The 17293-nt window shown below is 35.0% G+C and overlaps 1 protein-coding gene across 1 annotated transcript; it reads right to left on the bottom strand.

Annotated features, from left to right (window-relative positions):
* Window positions 1-12975: 12975 nt before the first annotated feature.
* On the bottom strand, window positions 12976-16119 carry LOC133797867 (zinc finger protein ZOP1). Its single transcript, XM_062235959.1, has 5 exons — window positions 15815-16119; window positions 15173-15373; window positions 14061-14145; window positions 13831-13926; window positions 12976-13715 (listed from the first exon to the last, which is right to left on the bottom strand). Exons 1-5 carry the CDS (start codon window positions 15821-15823, stop codon window positions 13354-13356), a joined length of 753 nt encoding a protein of 250 aa, XP_062091943.1. The 5' UTR covers window positions 15824-16119; the 3' UTR covers window positions 12976-13353.
* Window positions 16120-17293: the final 1174 nt, after the last annotated feature.

The raw sequence follows: 17293 nt of genomic DNA on the forward strand, positions 1-17293 counted from the left end.
ATTTAAATCCTTTATTAAATTAATTATTTATAATTTGAACCTTGATTTAAACTTATTTATTAATTTAGATACAAATTTATCTTAATTAATAAATATGCCATAATTTCTGTTTTCTTCTCAAAATTACATAACTCTGTGAAACTATCAAAAATTGACCTGGTCAACTTTGATAATTCTAATTGATAATTAAATCAATTAATTGAGACTATCTAGATGATTTTATCCAAGGTACAATGGGGACCATGGGCCTATGAAATCAAGCTCCAATACGTTATCATAAATCTAACAAATAAATTTATTAACTTATTAATTCCCCGTGACTCCACTATAGACTCAGAATTGTACTTTTGAATTCATAGAACACTCTATAACAAATATAGATACACTATTAATTATCCATTATTACAACCATAATTGTCACTCAATCCTCTATAGACGGTCTACAATGAGATAGGACTAAAATACCGTTTTACCCCTCATTGTATTTTATCCTTAAAACACTTAGTTCCTTGTAAATGATATTTCAATAAACTAATATAATTACTGAAATGAGATCTCTATCATTTAACACCTTGAAACAAACTAAAAGGAAACCATTGTTTCACTTCTTCATCAGAAGCTATAGATGTTCATATCTATGATTAACACTCCCACTCAATTATACTACCAAGTTCCCAAGATGTAAGTATGGGCTAGTCCGTAGGCTAAGCTGGTAACGAACAAGTCAAAGAACTCATATTAATACAATTAGTTAGAATACTAACCACTCAGAATTGAGATTGAATTGACCTATGGTCAACTATATGATATGACTAGAATAGATAATAACGGTATGTTTACTTATCTTATCAACTATCAATATTGGTCCTGTCCGATGTAACAAATACATCCGATCTTATCTACTTTGCTAATGTTCTGGAAAGAACATAACACTGTAATGTGTAAGTAGATCATATCGTAGATTGGCAAGTCAGTGTAAATCCAGTGCACTGACTAATCTTAGGACTAACTTATTTTGAAGATATAATCATATTTATATTCCACTGTGATTACATCACTATAAATAAGATTAGCTATATGCTCGGGATTCAATAAAAGTTTATATTATTCAAATAATCATTAAAATAAAACATGTGAGCAAAGTGATTGACCAAGTCAAAAAATGATTTCTATTCCTTTATTGATAATAAAATGATATTACAAAGAATTTGGGTTTAATTAGGGCATAAAACCCCAACAGAAATGACAAATGAGAATCGAGCACAACGTTGTCGTGGATCTGCCGTAAGCCATGCTGTTATTGAATGTGGCAGAGTTGAAGATAATGAAAGACTTTATCATGATTATTTTGCAGAAACACCAACATTTAGTCCTCGTTTATTTCGGAGGAGGTTTCTAATGAATCTATCACTGTTTGTTCGAATCCAACATGCTGTGGAAGCTTATGATCCATACTTTTGTCCAAAGAATGCATGCTTATGGAATTGTAGATCTATCTTCACTTCAAAAAAAATTAGTTGCTTTTATGATGCTTGCTTACGGTGTAGCAGCAGATTTTGTGGATGAATATGTCCAAATTGGTGAAAGCACTACAATTGAAAGCCTGAGAAAATTTGTCAAGCAATTATCGCAGTTGTTATCCCCAAAAATTGGAGATCGATGATGTGGCAACAAAGGTGACAAATGGCAAGTGCATGGAGTAGTTGGGTGATCTGGCTTAGCAGCAGCTCAGTGCATCAGTGAAGAGTTTGGACTGCTTGAGAGGTGGCATGTCCAAGCCAAGTGCACCCGAGGAGAGTACTTGGGCTAGGGTGTGCCCGGTCGGACTTTGGTACGAGGAGCACTCCAAAGGTATGGTCGGACTTTGGTCCAAGGAGTACTCCAAGGGCATGGTCGGACCTTGGTCCGAGGAGAGCCCAAGGTGGAGTGGTCGGACCTTGGTCCGAGGAGAGCCCAAGGGTGGTGGTCAGATCTTGGTCCGAAGAGTAGTCCAAGATGTGGTCGGACTCTGGTCCGAAGAGAGGAGAATGCCATGTTAGAGGATAGATATGGCATGCTAGAGGAGAGTGCCATGTTAGACGAGAGACATGGCATGCTAGAGGAGAGTGCCATGTTAGAGGAGAGATGGCATGCTAGAGGAGAGTGCCATGTTAGACGAGAGACATGGCATGCTAGAGGAGAGTGCCATGTTAGAGGAGAGATATGGCATGCTAGAGGAGAGTTCCATGTTAGGCGAGAGGAGTGCATGTCCGACCAGCAAGTGCATGTCCTACCAGCAAGTGCATGTCCTACCAGCACTTGCATATGTCCAGCATGCATGTGTCCGACCAGCACTTGCATGAGAGGTCAGTAGGAGATATGGGTCGACCAGATAGAGGAGGACTAAGTCAAGATTCCCATAAACGGCTTGAACAAGAACCGGTCTTGGCACGCGCGGGAATCTCTCATTCTTCCCACAAATTGGGGGTTTTGTTACATTTTGAATGTTTTTTGTAATTTAAATGTAATAAATATAATAAAATATCCCGATTCTAGGGGATATCAGATGTATGATCCTAAGCCTATAAATATATGGCTTATGGGATCAGAAAGGGCTCTCTCCTTCTTTTGGGACTTTTGGGAAATTTTGGGTCTGAGTTTCTAGAGAGAGAAAATGCGTTTTCCTTGAGAGAGAACCCTTTTTGTATTCTAAGAATTTACACTGAAGAAACTCAATTGACACTGGTTCATCTGATCTTGAGTGTAGATAAAGTAATCAAATCTCTAAGTGGATTAGGCTATTACCGACTGATTGGAGCTGAACCACTATAAAAATCTTGTGTGTTATTTACTTTCTTTGATAGAACTGTGTGTGTCGTTTAAATTCTCTTGAAGGTTTATCGTTTTTGACGTTCTCACGTCGTTGGCTAAAAACACAGTCAACAACAGTATTTGGGGATACATATTTGAGATCACCAAATATTGTTGATATTGATAGATTGCTGCAGGTTAGTACTGCTCACGGATTTCCTGGAATGTTGGGAAGTATTGATTGAATGCGTTGGAAATGGAAGAATTGTCCTGTTGCATGGCAAGGTATGTATTCTGGTTATATTCATGAGCCAACATTCATTTTGGAAGTTGTTGCTTCTTATGATCTTTAAATATGACATGCATTTTTTGGTTTACCAGGATCTCTTAATGATATCAATATGCTTGATCGATCTAATGTGTTTAACAAACTTGCGGAAGGGCATGCTCCGCTTGTTAATTATTCAATAAATGGTCATGATTATAAAATGAGATACTATCTGACTGATGGGATATATCCATCATGGTCAACATTTGTCAAAACAATACCAACTCCTCAACGAAATAAGAAGAAACATTTTGCTGCATGTCAAGAGTCTGCAAAGAAAGATGTGGAGCGAGCATTTTGGGTGCTTCAATCACGCTTTGTACGTGGATCCGCTCGTTTTTGGGATCAAGAAACACTCAATGATATTATGAAGTCATGCATAATATGATTATTGAAGATGAGAGAGATATTGATCAATCTGACTTTAATTATGATGTGGTTAAAGAAACAGGATCGACATCTGTGTCACATGTGCATACATCTGAACTAAAGGATTTTATTCAAACTCATCGTCAAATTAGAGATAAACAGATTCATTCTCAACTTCAAATGGATCTTGTACAACATTTGTGGGAACAACATGGAGCGAACTAGATAATGTAAAAACTAGTATGGAAGTGCATTACTTGATTGTAGTACATGATTTCAAAATAAACTAGATAATATTGTACTTTAAATGCGCACTAGTTAGTTGTATTATTTAGACCTATCAAATTTAATGATCTCCATTTAGAGGCTTTCATAATATTGTACTTTAAATGCATGCATGTTAGTAGTATCAACTGCCATTATTTTCGCTTCTTATTTTTGTTCTTCCAGCCGAAATTTTTGTTTATCATGAATAAGTCTTTCTTTTTCTCGCTCATTCCTTTCTTGATCTTGAGAAAATGTTCTTTCATAAAGCTCCATTCTTTGGCGATCCCCCTTTTTTTTTTTCTACAAACATTTTCCTACATAGTAAAGCAGTAGGCGTTACTTGATTTTTTTTTCTTTGTCTTTTTTCAGCTGAGCCTTTGATGCCTTTCTACCTATTGGTCGATCAAGGTCGACATTTGTTGCATTTACCAAATTATTTTATTCTAAATTTATAGAAGATGGGGTGGAAGTTGAAGAACTAGCTAGAGTAGAACTCTTTGTAGATTTTGATTTCTTCTTTAACATCCATTTTGGATGGAACTTCAATTGTAACGCCCTGGTTACCCCAGAGCAGTTATGATGAACCGAAAATTTAACTCGCTACCTGAGTTCTTTGGTTAAAAACGTACTTCTAGTGTTATTAACAGGCTAAGGTAGAAAACCAATCAAAAGGAAAGGATACATTTTATTTACAACATAAAATTGTTCATGGTCCCATTAAAACATTTACAAGTTATTTACAACTCAAAATGGTCATTACTGTTTCAAATTTACAAACCCCACCGACCTAAGCGGCGAAAATAGGATAAACCCCTTAGTTCCTCTGAGAACTCCTTGGCTATGGTGGTCAAGCAGCCGCATATGTGCACATCACCACCTAAGCTCTCCACTCAAGGCTGGGTGAGCTTTTCTTTCCCTTTACCTGCACCACATAGCACCCATGAGCCAAGGCCCAGCAAGAAAACACAATATATCATGAATATAATATCAACAATGATTATAATCATCATTCAGGACTTTCAATGCAAAACATATGAGTGACAGTCGCAAAAGTCACTAAGGTGGGTTCTGTTCCCTCTAGCCATGTGACGAAAGGGTCACCGGGGATTTACAAATAAGTGATCCTTTCACTAGCTTAAACATGATAGGTGCTTGATGATTAGTTACCAACATAACCTACCTTGTGAGCAAAGAGTCACAACCATGGGATTCCGCTCCCTAGCCATGTGACAAGTGTTATATTATTTTATAATATAATGTAATATTATATTATATTATATTATAATATAATGTTTTAGATTAAATAAATGTAACGACCCGGATTTTCAAGACTCGATAATGAAGAAATATAAATGTTTTCATTTAACAAAATGTCTCAAAAACCCATAGAAAAAAAAACTTTTTAAAAAGTCGTATGGCCATACTTAACATTTAGTTACAAACATGTTTTATAAAGATTAGAGTGAGCCTAGTTTAGGAAAATTACACAACATTTCCAAAAATAAAAAGGCTTCCCAAAAGGTCGGTCCACATGTACATTTGCAAGTAAGACTCCAGCGCTCACTGCTCTGCCTTGCCCTTGCTCTTACCTACAACATGAAACAACTAGGTAAGCGAAAACGCTTAGTAAGATCAACTTTCAAACAAAGCATGTAGAGAATTAGGGTTCCGGACCCATCCGGACCCTACACAATCAATTTCAAGAACGCTAAAGCGTCCTGGCAAACTTATGGTCATGCCTGATAACCAATGATAAATTAATTCGTAACTAGATAAAAATCCTGCACTAAGAAAAATCCCAGAACAAGTAGATATATTATATCACAACTATATCTTATCAACAATTATATCCCTGCACTCAGAAAATCCCAGAGCAAGCAGATATAATATATCACAACATAATTCGAGACCAACGCTCGACAATTTCTAACAATTCATGCGTAACGCGCCCTCCAACATAATTGCTAATCTGTAAAAGAGAACCGAGTCTCCACACTAAGATCTAGCCAATAAATATTCTCATCAAGGGTAACTATCGTGTTACCTAGGGCATCGCTACTTATTCAAGAGTGTAATCCAATTTACACGGTTTTACGGAGACTTCTATGTTAATCAGTGGTGCTGGTGAGTAGCTGCCCCTAGGGTGTTCAACCTCACTCAAACTTGGCAACCCCTAGTATCTCTAGGCACTCTCACGGAATGGCCAATATTCACAGCTGCTATCCGGGAATAACTTATCAGAGCACTTGCTCGGATTCTAACCGTCCAATGATTAAGTAAGCATGAGGGCCCCTAGGTCCCATTTATCTTGGCGCCCCTAGGTTTAACCAGCTTATCCTCATCTCATGGCCACTCGTCGCGGTAATGAACCGGACATAAATAAAATCAAGCAGTGTGACGGGGATCAACCGTCTAGGATATGACGGACTTTTACCGTTCATATTTTCTAAATCAGCACTCACTAGACTAACGTCTCTAAGCAACTTTCTATGACAGCCTATATATATGCATGTATCCCTATACTAACATACAAGACAATAATCATTTCATGTTGCAGCCATACAATATAAGTTGACTTACTTGGAGTCCTTAGCGCTCAGCAGGTTTTCACCCTCCAACGTTCAGTCCAGTTACGCTTAGCCAATACTGTAGTTATCCATACAGTATACTCGGATTAATTATGGCACTAATAATTCATTATTATTATTTTGGGCAGTTTGGTCATTTTAATAAAAGTCATTTGTAAGGATTTATAATCCTTATTTGGTTTTAAACCTATTAAGGAAAGTCATACAAAATATTCGAGACTAAACCCTAAGTCTCGGGGAGACCTATCCTAAGGTCTCGATACCTAGGCTCGGGTATCACAATGGTATTTTCCCACAACCCGCTAAAAATCTTATTCTTTCAAGGTATCACTATTAACCCGCACTTTCGACTAGTCGGTTAAAATATGTAAGATTTTAGCCGGTATTATATCCAGAAAATACAAATAAATTCCTTAATTATTTTTAAAGAAAATAAACTCTTTAAATTTTCCTTTTATTTTTCTTAAGGTTTTAATATCTAAAAACCGTTTTAAGAAAATTGCCTAATTTGTCTTAATTAGGAAAACCGTTATAAATTTCTCATCTTGACTAATTAATTTTCCAAAAGCAATTAATCAATTTTACTTACTAGAAAAATAATTCATTTAAACTCAAAGGGGTAATTTTAGTGAAAATATGATTTCAAGACTTACCAATTTATATCTTGAAATAAACAAAATTTTACTTTTTACCTTATGTTCCAAAATCTCATTTTTACACTAAGTGTGAAAAACCTAATTTTCACATTTTTAACTACATACTTCGTTAGTTCATAACTTGAAATTTACTTACCCAATTGTTACCAAAATTTCCCAATTCCATTTTTGTTATGCCATTTAGGTCTTTGTAAAATCTTAGGTCAAAATGAGCATTTTTGATTGGTGAAATCATTTTCCAACAATGAGGTAAAAATGACCTTATTTTCAAGTCCTTATTTTTTCCAAACTTTGACAGTTAATAACTTTCAAACCGTTTAATATTTTCTTACCAAATTTTACAGTGGACTAATAGGTTATTCCAGAAATATGTCCACAAAATTTTAGAAAAAACTGGGTTCATTTGCCCTATACAGTGGCTGTCCAAACTTGGTTCCAAAAATAAGAATACGAAAAAACAGTTTTTTACCTAAACTTTGAAATAGCATAACTTACTCATTTCTAAACATTTTTTTGTGTTTCAAAAGCTTAATTTTATGTACTCAATCTCAACAACATAACAGTACAATTTAATTTTACAAAAACAATATACAGTGGCTACTTGACCCCTTGGAAGTCACAGCTTAAAACATGTTTTGTTTTAGGGTATCCTACAAAACCCTTGGGGGTTTTGGTTCCCATTTTCAAAAATCAATACACATGCATCATAAAAATTATTAAACAACTACCATAACCTTATTACATCACCAACAAGAAACTTTAAGCATTAGATATACAAAATAATGCTTAAAACTAAAAACCCTACAACAAAATCATCAAAAGTAAACTTTTTACCTCTTTGGTGTTCTTGCTTAAGGTTTGGACCTTCCTATTAGCTTTGGCTCCTCCAAAACCTTTCAAAAACCCTAACCAACTTCCCCCAACAACATAGTTAATTAGCTATTTGAAACTCTAAGCTTAAAACTTTACAAAAGCCTAGATTAGTGAAGGTTTACCTTAGGGAAAATACTTCCTAGACTAAGACTTAGCCTCAAAGTTTCCTTGGTGTTCTTGGGCTTGAAAAATGGAGAGAACACTTTGAGAGGTCTTCAAAAATCAGATGAGTGAATGAGAGAGAGTGGTGTGGTCGGTTGGGGAGGGATGGAAGAGTTATATACTATCTAATTTATCTCAAAAACACTCAAGTGTTTTCCTCCCACTTGCCCACTTGACTTCTTAATTAAATGGGATTTAAATTTTATAAAAATTTGGGTTCACACCACTCTAAAACACCACATGGCCGGCCACCCCTTTTCCATATATGATCATATATTTTTTTTTTTTAATAAATGTTAATAAAGGTTTCATAAGAAGAAAAGTCCAAATTGGCTTTTGACACCTTTTTTCACTCTTATTAAGTTTTAATCACCAAACTTAACATTAATTAATTAAATTAAATGTCTCTCACATTTAATTTAATTAATCACATAGTAAAATTTAACCTAAGGTCCATTCATGGAATAAAATTCCCCATTTCGGTAAAATTAGGCATTTAACACAAAATGCCCTAAAATTTCCATTTTCTTTTAGGTTTATTATTTTTGACCAAACTTTAACTTTTATGAATGTATTTTATGCCCAAAATATAATTGCCATGATTTTTCATTTTATTTTCCGAGATTTTTACCCGATCAGGGTTTTTGTGTCGGTCCAGGACCGAAAGTCTTATCTTGACTTTTAAAATCACAAAATTCATATTTTGGCTAGCAATAACTCATGGAATACTCACAAACAAAATATAATATTATTTAAAATAATATTCTTAACCCGGGGGAAAAATCCCGACCCGAGTCGTTTAAAGGTACCCAAAAACGTAGGACGTTACAATAAATGTGACAAAGGGTGTCGCATATTGTAACATATAATAGAGAGTTACAATATTTAGGTATATGAGATATATCCAAATAATGTAGCATATTTGGTGTTACAAATTTGTAACTTCCAAATATTACCCTTTATTGTGTAAATTTGTTGTTACACAATATTGAGATGAATTTCATAAAGCCATATGTGATATGGCTGTTAGAGATATGATTTTAACCCCAATAATGTGTTTTGGGAGTTACAAAATCATTTGGGAGGGTTTGGAACCGTTTGGAAAAACATCACATTTTTAGTGCTGAAAATGGTCGGTGGCCGCGGCCTGTGGGACAGAGGCTAGTGGTCGCGGCCACTAATGTCTCTGGCCGCGGCCACAGGTTAAAAACTAACCATTTTTTCAGTTTTTTCAATCTTTGTTGAACGGCTCAAAAAACCCAAATAACTCCCAAATCTCATTTTTAATTCCATATTAATCCAATTAAACATTGGTAACAACCATGGGGTTGGTGGAATTTGAAATTCAAAGTATGTCTCTAAACTCTATAAATAGGAGCCTATAGCTCACTTGTAAGACACAACATTTCTATCCATTAGAGCACTTGGCTAGAAACACCTTGAGGCTTGATAATTCCATAAAGCATTTCCTATAATCTGTGAGAGATCCCTTAATGCTTGAGTTAGGAGGAAATAAGTTTTTGGACAAAGGTTTCAAATCTTGTTCAAGTTGGTGATCCCCAACACTCTTCACTTTGGTAGTGTGAGTGAGAGTTGTTTATCTCTTGTTTCTTGTTCCTTTCTTTCATTCTATTGCTTTTCATCTTTATATTGTTCTTCTCTATTTACTTGTATTTCTTGTTCAAGAGTTGTAATCTTTTTCTTTTCTTTTCTTTTGTTTCAAACACTTTACTTTATTTGTAACATTTTTCTTAGAGTTGTATTTTACTATTCTCTTCTTCTTCATCATCTTCTTCATTTTCTTTGTTTATTTGTAATTTTCAGTTATAGAGTTGTAACTCTTTTTAATCAATCATTATTTATTTGTAATATATTGCATAAAGTTGTAATATTATTATCAATTTCCATTGAGGCAAATTTATATATTCCTAACAACAAGCTGTCACCTAGGCCTTTGGCCCTAGCTCTGAGTAACTAGTCTTAGACTAGTTAAGCGCTTATAAATTTCATCGACCTTAGGGTCGGTCCAGCATTAATGCTCCTAGAGTCATTCAACGTTGATATCGATTAGATCTAATCTTTAATTGGCCCTGCGTTCAGGACGCTTATGCCGTTTCTGACTCTCAGGTCAGTAATATGCGACCAGTGCCGTCCCTGACTAATCAGTGCCATACACAAGTAAGCAAGCTCTGCTAAGCATTTAATATGCAATCAATGTTCACATTTATCAACCAACATGCCTCAACAACAATCATGCATGTCATATACACAGGGTGCATTTTTCTTACCTCTGATTCAAGCGAGAATGAATAAAAGAACGACCCTTGAGAACGATCTGACTTTTAGTCCTTTAGCGGTCACCTAGTCATAACCAAACACAGGACACCATCAATAAAATGAATAACAACGGTTCTCAAACCAAGATCTAGCCTCCGGGACATCAATCCCCACTAATCCGGGTAGTAGGAACAATCCCGAGGCCTAAAACCAAGTTTCCGAGGTCAAAACACTCAAACGGGCTCAAAACTACTCAAGAGCCGTGGCCCCCAGCCACATCAGGAGCAAGGGCCGCGGCGCCCAGCAAGGCCAAAATGCCTCCACCTGCTTCTTCGAGCTAGGGCCGCGGCGCCCAAGAACAAGGTCGCGGCCCCCCACCTAGAACCAGCCATAAACCCGATTTCCTTCGTCCCAAACCTCCCAAAAACATACCTAAACACTTCCAAATCCAAAAAAAATTAAAGTTCCCAAACTTCCCAATGATCCAAAATCATCAAATCCCGAGGCTCAAACGAACCAAAAACTCAATGATTCCCAAAATCCAATTCGAAGCTTAGAAACTCTAAAAACTCAAAACTTAAAACTTAGATTACCTTTGATTGGATTGTTTCTCGTTAAATCCTTCGGTCAAGAAGCTTCTAATCTTTCCTAGGATCGTTATGCGTCGATCCTCGCTTGATTCCGACTCCTAGAACTCAAGATTTCTTCAAAAATGCCTCGAACAGTAAAATGAACTAACATGAAGAGAAAAATGTGTTTTCTAACGTACGGTTCTATCTGACAAGCTACTTCAAGCTTAAGTAGCCTCAAATAAAACCTAGTGCTCGGGGTCCCGAAAACACTCCCGGGGACATTATAGTTCAAACTTCCAGAATTTCCTCCTAATCTCAATAACTCCCAATTTATCATCAAGTAACATTCTAATTACTCAATATCCCGATAAAAGATTCCGTTATGATAAAACCGCTAATTTGAAATATAAGACCGTCTCATGCCGAATAGTTTGAATATATCCCCATAATAATGGGATCTCATCCATAATTCACAATATGCACCAAAATACACAAATATGCCCTCAACGGGCCAAATTACCAAAACACCCTAATAATCAAATGTGGATCCACATGCATGCATATAACATCATATTATAATATAATTCACATAAACATGCATATTATCAGTTAATGACATAATTAAACAAGGCCCTCCCAGCCTACGAATCCAACCATTAAACCGCATTAAGGATTTCGGGGCATTACATCAATTCATTTCAACAATGTAATAATTGAAATGTTTGACCTTGACATTGTTGATATAAGTTTTTTGCTTAACTAATCTGAATAATATAAAAAAATTAACAAAAGATAAAATCACACAAAATAATATTAATATAATGGTATAAAGATAAAGATTCATCAATGGTATTATTAATCCCTTGTCTTGCTCATTGACACCACTTTGTTGTCTTCCATCAATTTGAGCATAGTACCTACAAAACTTATTCACTGAGAGTTGAATTCCCAATTATCGGTGCATCAATGAGTTGGCAGTGTGTTCAGATTTGAAAGTTTGTATTTATGTAAGTAATCACAAATTCTTTGCCAATATTTCACAAATTTTTTATCGTTACTTTTTTTAGCATTAATACTGATGTTGAGCCATGCAGAAACGAGAAGAGTATCTTCTTCACTAGAGGGCCCTTTGAACTCTCTCCACTAAATACTTAATTTGGGTAGAAAATTGAGATGGTGTGGAATGGCTAGAAAAATCTATAACATCTTTATTGAGAAGATTGGTGTAGTAAAATTGTAAAAAAGTAATATATATATATATAGAAGTAGATTTGAGTGAACAAAATATGCTCACAATATCACACTATATATAAGTTGTTAGTGGAAAAAAAACAGTAATTGTTATGAAAGTAATTCTTGCAAACAAAAGTAATTTTTTTTAAAAATGTTGTTAAAAATATAACTATTTTTTTTATCTGAGTTAAAAATATATAGCTGTTGTGTAATGTTAATTGGTTATGAAATATTATTAAAATATTAATAAGGGGAGAAACTGTTAAAATATAGCTGTTGGGTAAAGTTAGTTGACTATGAAATATTATTAAAATATTAATAAAGTAACATTGATTGTATTAAAATATTATAAAAAAAAAAATTGGAGAAAAAATAAGGAGGTCGCCATTCTCTTCCCTATTCTGGTGAGGCAGTATAACTAGTGGCTGGACCTGCTACTTTTGATGATGACTCGCTATAATAGCTAGATATTAGCTTTGTGGGTCATGGTTGGAGATTCTAAGTGATGAACAAAACCTTCAATTAAGATTGCACTATAAACGTTAATGGAAAACCCATGAATGTGGGAAGAGAAAGAAAACTCAAGAACTTAAATATGAAGAACATCAATAGTGACTCAAAAACTTGAAGAAATTATATGGATTAAGAAAGGGGGAAAAATGAAACTTAAAACCTTAAGGAAGAAAAAGATCATCAATAGCAGACGGACATGAACATTAATGAATTAAGATGAACAGATTAAATGAACTTGGAATCTTAGAAGATGGGATAACATATGGATTTAATGAAAATTTAGTACATATTGAAAATTAAAATATATAAACCACACAAAAAGATTAATATGTTTTTTAACAAAAAAATAATAATTCAAAACGTCCACTATTATATAAATTTCTCTAGTAAATATAGTAAAACCAACAATCAGAAGCATTGTTCCTTTGGACCCAGAGTAGATTGTCTTGACAAGTAACAAAATAGATTCAACGGAAATAGTACAACAGCAGGCCCATAAACCTTCCATGTTTATCATCAAACGTAGGCAACTGTAAGAAGCTTGATAATGAGGAGCTTTTTTTTTTTCTTTGCTACGAATAATGAAGAGCTATTATACAGAGTAACCCGACCGATGCACTGGAAAGTTACAGAACAAATATTCAGTGACTTGATAAAAGTTATTAAAAGGAAAGAATTACGGACATTTCTGGTGCTAACGAAGGGAGCTTCCTCAGGCAGTCAAACTAATGTCTGTAAAGGCCAAGCAATGGCTTCTCTCTCTCTTCCACTCTCTTCTTTGCAGCCTCCCTTGCTTTGAGTGCAGCTGTTTCTTCTTTCGACACCACCTTAGGCCTCCCATCTAGCCTCTTTCTTTTGCCAACAGTAAGAGATGAAGGAGCACCTTTAACTGATCTCATGGGGTTTAAAGAAGCTGAAACAACTGGCCCAGGTGGAGGCCTTTCTTGACCTTTAGCGGCGTTTTTGTTTTCTTTAACTAGTCCTGACGATGAAGCTGAAACTGGCTTTTTAAAAATTGATTCTTTATATCCAGAACTTGATGCAAACTGAGGTGTTGAGCGTGCCTCTTCTTGTGACACCCACTTTCCTGTAACATTTTTTGCAAAATATATAATTAAAACATATACAAGATACATTTTAAGGAAAGGAATATAAACAACTGAGTGTTAGAAATTAAGTTTAACGACGGCATCGTTATGTACCGATAGTATCAGAATAGTAGAAGCCTGAGTTTGGATCATAGTGAAAACCATTTGTTTGATTGTAATAATACCCTGAAGTGCTGTCATACTCCCATTCTGTCATCATTCATAGCTGTTTCAGTTTAAACAGTTCCAGATCAAAATAAAACCATGCTTGTTTGTATTGCTAGGACATTGTAAAAGTAAAACTAATTTTTTTATCAACAAATATATGCAGATTGTAAACTTACTCTCTTGATCATCTACATCTAATTCATGAGAATCTCTAGCCTCCTTAAAGTTTGCCACGTCCTTCTGATAGCTGCGCTTAGCTTTCTGCAGACATTTAAGATTACGGTAGATAATAAGCATTTGAATTTAGGAAACATTTGACAATATAATGCTAAATCTGCTTATATCCGTTTTTTATGATCTCAACATCCATGACCAAGGCGCAATTCCATATTCCTTCAAGCAAATCATTGACATTGACAACCATCTATATATAACACCTCACAAATTCCTGCTAATTAGTCAAACTTCCTTTTAAATGTGTCTATGTAGACTATTTGAAACCTCTCTCACAATTTCTCCTACAAGTAGTTCTTAAGCTAAACCTTAGTTGTCCTTCACCACAGAGCTGAGCTTAGTTACTTGCCTAGCTCCTGGAGTTTCAAATTTGTTCAGGTCATTTTATACATAAAACAATCTCAAAATGCATTCTGATTTCTCAATTAATCGTCAACTGTGCCCTAATACATATCAACTAACATAGAAACTTCTTATAAAAAGAAGGCCAGAAGTTTTTTCTGAAGGTTTCCTACTACCGGGGAGGTTTGACGAATGAATACATGCATGTAAATATATATTATTTAAAAATATAGTTTATGCTTATTAAAGATGCATAATTTATCCACCAGCATATGAAATGAACAGAACTCATATCAAGTAACACATTATTAAAATAAATAGAACTCCTAGTCACAAATGTTACTTTCCTCCTCACACTAGCTAAATTCTTAGGTACTACTGATTACTTCAACATAAAACAATCTTAATCCATATTCTGATTTCTTAGTTAAATTGTTAACCCCCTCTATATTATGTAAAAACTAATGGAAAAGGCCAGATTTTCTCGAGTATCCTATAACTGTACAACAGCAGTACATTGGGGAAAGAGTATTAAAGAAACACGATTTTGTCTACCAGCATATGAAGAGTTTTCTTATCAGCTAATATACTTCCAGACTAGAAGCCCTAGTCACAACTGATAAAACAGTAACCAAATTTGTCAGAATTGATACAATGCAAGCATTGCATTAATCAAGCCATATATAAAAGTACTCTATCTATTGATACTCACTGTTTCTATTTGCTCCAGAAGTCTGGCTGCTTCCTTTTCTTCCTTCTCCTTAGCAGCCTTGTCTTTCCGCATATCCGCAAGCTTCTTTGAAACATTATCTTTGTGACGCTGACCAAGTTCATGGTTTCTAATGCTAGTAGGGTTATTGGATATGTATATTTTGCAGAAGTCGCACCATTTGTTACCCTGGCTAACCCAATACTGCAAAATGGGAAACAAACCAATTAAGAAAAGCAAACAAATTTAACAGATTAAACTCTACCAAACCGGCTGCTATGGGTGAAATGAACTTAGAGAAGATGCCTTTGAATTGAAAATGAATCACTAGTTTCTGCATTAATACAAAACAAAGATATTCCACACTTCTCTCAGCAAATAACAGTTGTAGGATTGCATTTTGATCAAGAAACAGTTCTGTGAACACCCTCAATCAGTACACAAGGTTGATTGTTATGAATAAAAAATTTGAAACATAAAATGAAACGAATTCAACATAAATAACCCAAATTTTACTCAAATAAGGGTCAATTTACTACATCACAAACATACCCAAGTCAACAATTAATTTGCCCATCTATATAACAAGCTAGTCTGAAACCAAAAAGTTAGAAATTGAAAGTGGATCACAGGAAGAGAGATTACCTCAGTCATAGTTGCGAATTGGGTTTGTTAAATCAGACCGCCTAGGGCAACAAAAAGGAGATTTTGCGAGGCTGAAAGTACAAATCTGCGTCGATAGGTATGGCTAGTTCAAACTCGATTGTAGATGAGCAATGAATCGCACAGACACGGCAGCGATGGTATTACCGGTGACCGGAGGTCTTGGCTATGCACTATCGGAAAGGACGCGGGAATGCTTTGCCCGCCTTCGCGAAAGAATATTATGTGTATGTCCTTTACAAATTACAAGTAATTAACCCAAAATCGTCTATGGATGGCGTTTAAAATTTTAGGAACATGTATTGGTTACGTCTTACTAGGGCTGAGTTTAGTTGAAAACTACGAATGCTAGTAAAATTGAAGAATTAAAATCTTTTAAAATTTAATTAACGAGATTTTTAACCTGTTAGTACCAAAAGTTTGAATAAAGTGAAATAAATATTTCACTATATGAGCAACAAAGATCTTCACAACAGATTTACAAATTTAGCTCATTAAACAATATGTATTTGAATTTTAAAGTATACCATAAATTAATGATAGAATTTGAAAAAACTAATCTCCCCCATTGCTAGTTTCTCTTTTACTTAAACTCATCTTGTTTGACTTGAAATTATGAACAAGAGTTAAAAAAGATAGTAGAGTGAGGTAATTTTTTTTGGAACACCACACTATTGCAATGTGTATTTCAGAACTCAAAAACCATAACCCTGAAAATTATAATTTATACTGGATATATACAAAATAAAACAAAATGAATTAATAATGGTTATTGGGCCTTCAGTGTTGGACCAAAAAGTGTGTATAGGGATGCACAAAAGCTCCACGGGGACGGGGACCCGCGGGGATCCGCCCCTAATGGGGCGGGGATTCCCCGGCTTGGCGGGGATCGGGGCGGGGACGGGGCTAATATTCTTTACCCGATTCGGGGACGGGGCGGAGTCGGGGATAGTACTCCCCGCCCCATTTCGTCCCCGATTATGTATATATATATATAGTATTAGGAATTATATGTAGTATGTATAACGGTATAACTCTATTTCTATATATATAATATTAATTATAATTAAGCTAATTTCCTCTTTGATATATCGTTTAATGCATTAAATTTATGGTTTTATAACAATTAATGCATTAATTCAAATTACACTATTTCCTATATATTAAATACTCTAGTTGTTATAGAATATGGATGGACTCCAGCCACTCCACCGATTATGCTATTGCTAACTGTTTTATATGAATATGAAAAGTCTTTTTGAAGAGTGCACTTCAGAGACTAACCCTAAATAATTATTTCATATATATTTGATATTAGCCTTTCTATCTAGTCCACTCTCCAATCTTTAGTCCAACTACATTATATTTTTTCTGTAAAACAACAACCTGTTCATAACTTGTGAGTTGTGAGTCCTCGTGATCGTGAGTCTTAAACAGAGTAGGAAGCACTATATTTCTTAA

Source organism: Humulus lupulus, chromosome 1 (assembly GCF_963169125.1).
Source record: "Humulus lupulus chromosome 1, drHumLupu1.1, whole genome shotgun sequence".
In the NCBI taxonomy this organism is placed as follows: Eukaryota; Viridiplantae; Streptophyta; class Magnoliopsida; order Rosales; family Cannabaceae; genus Humulus; species Humulus lupulus.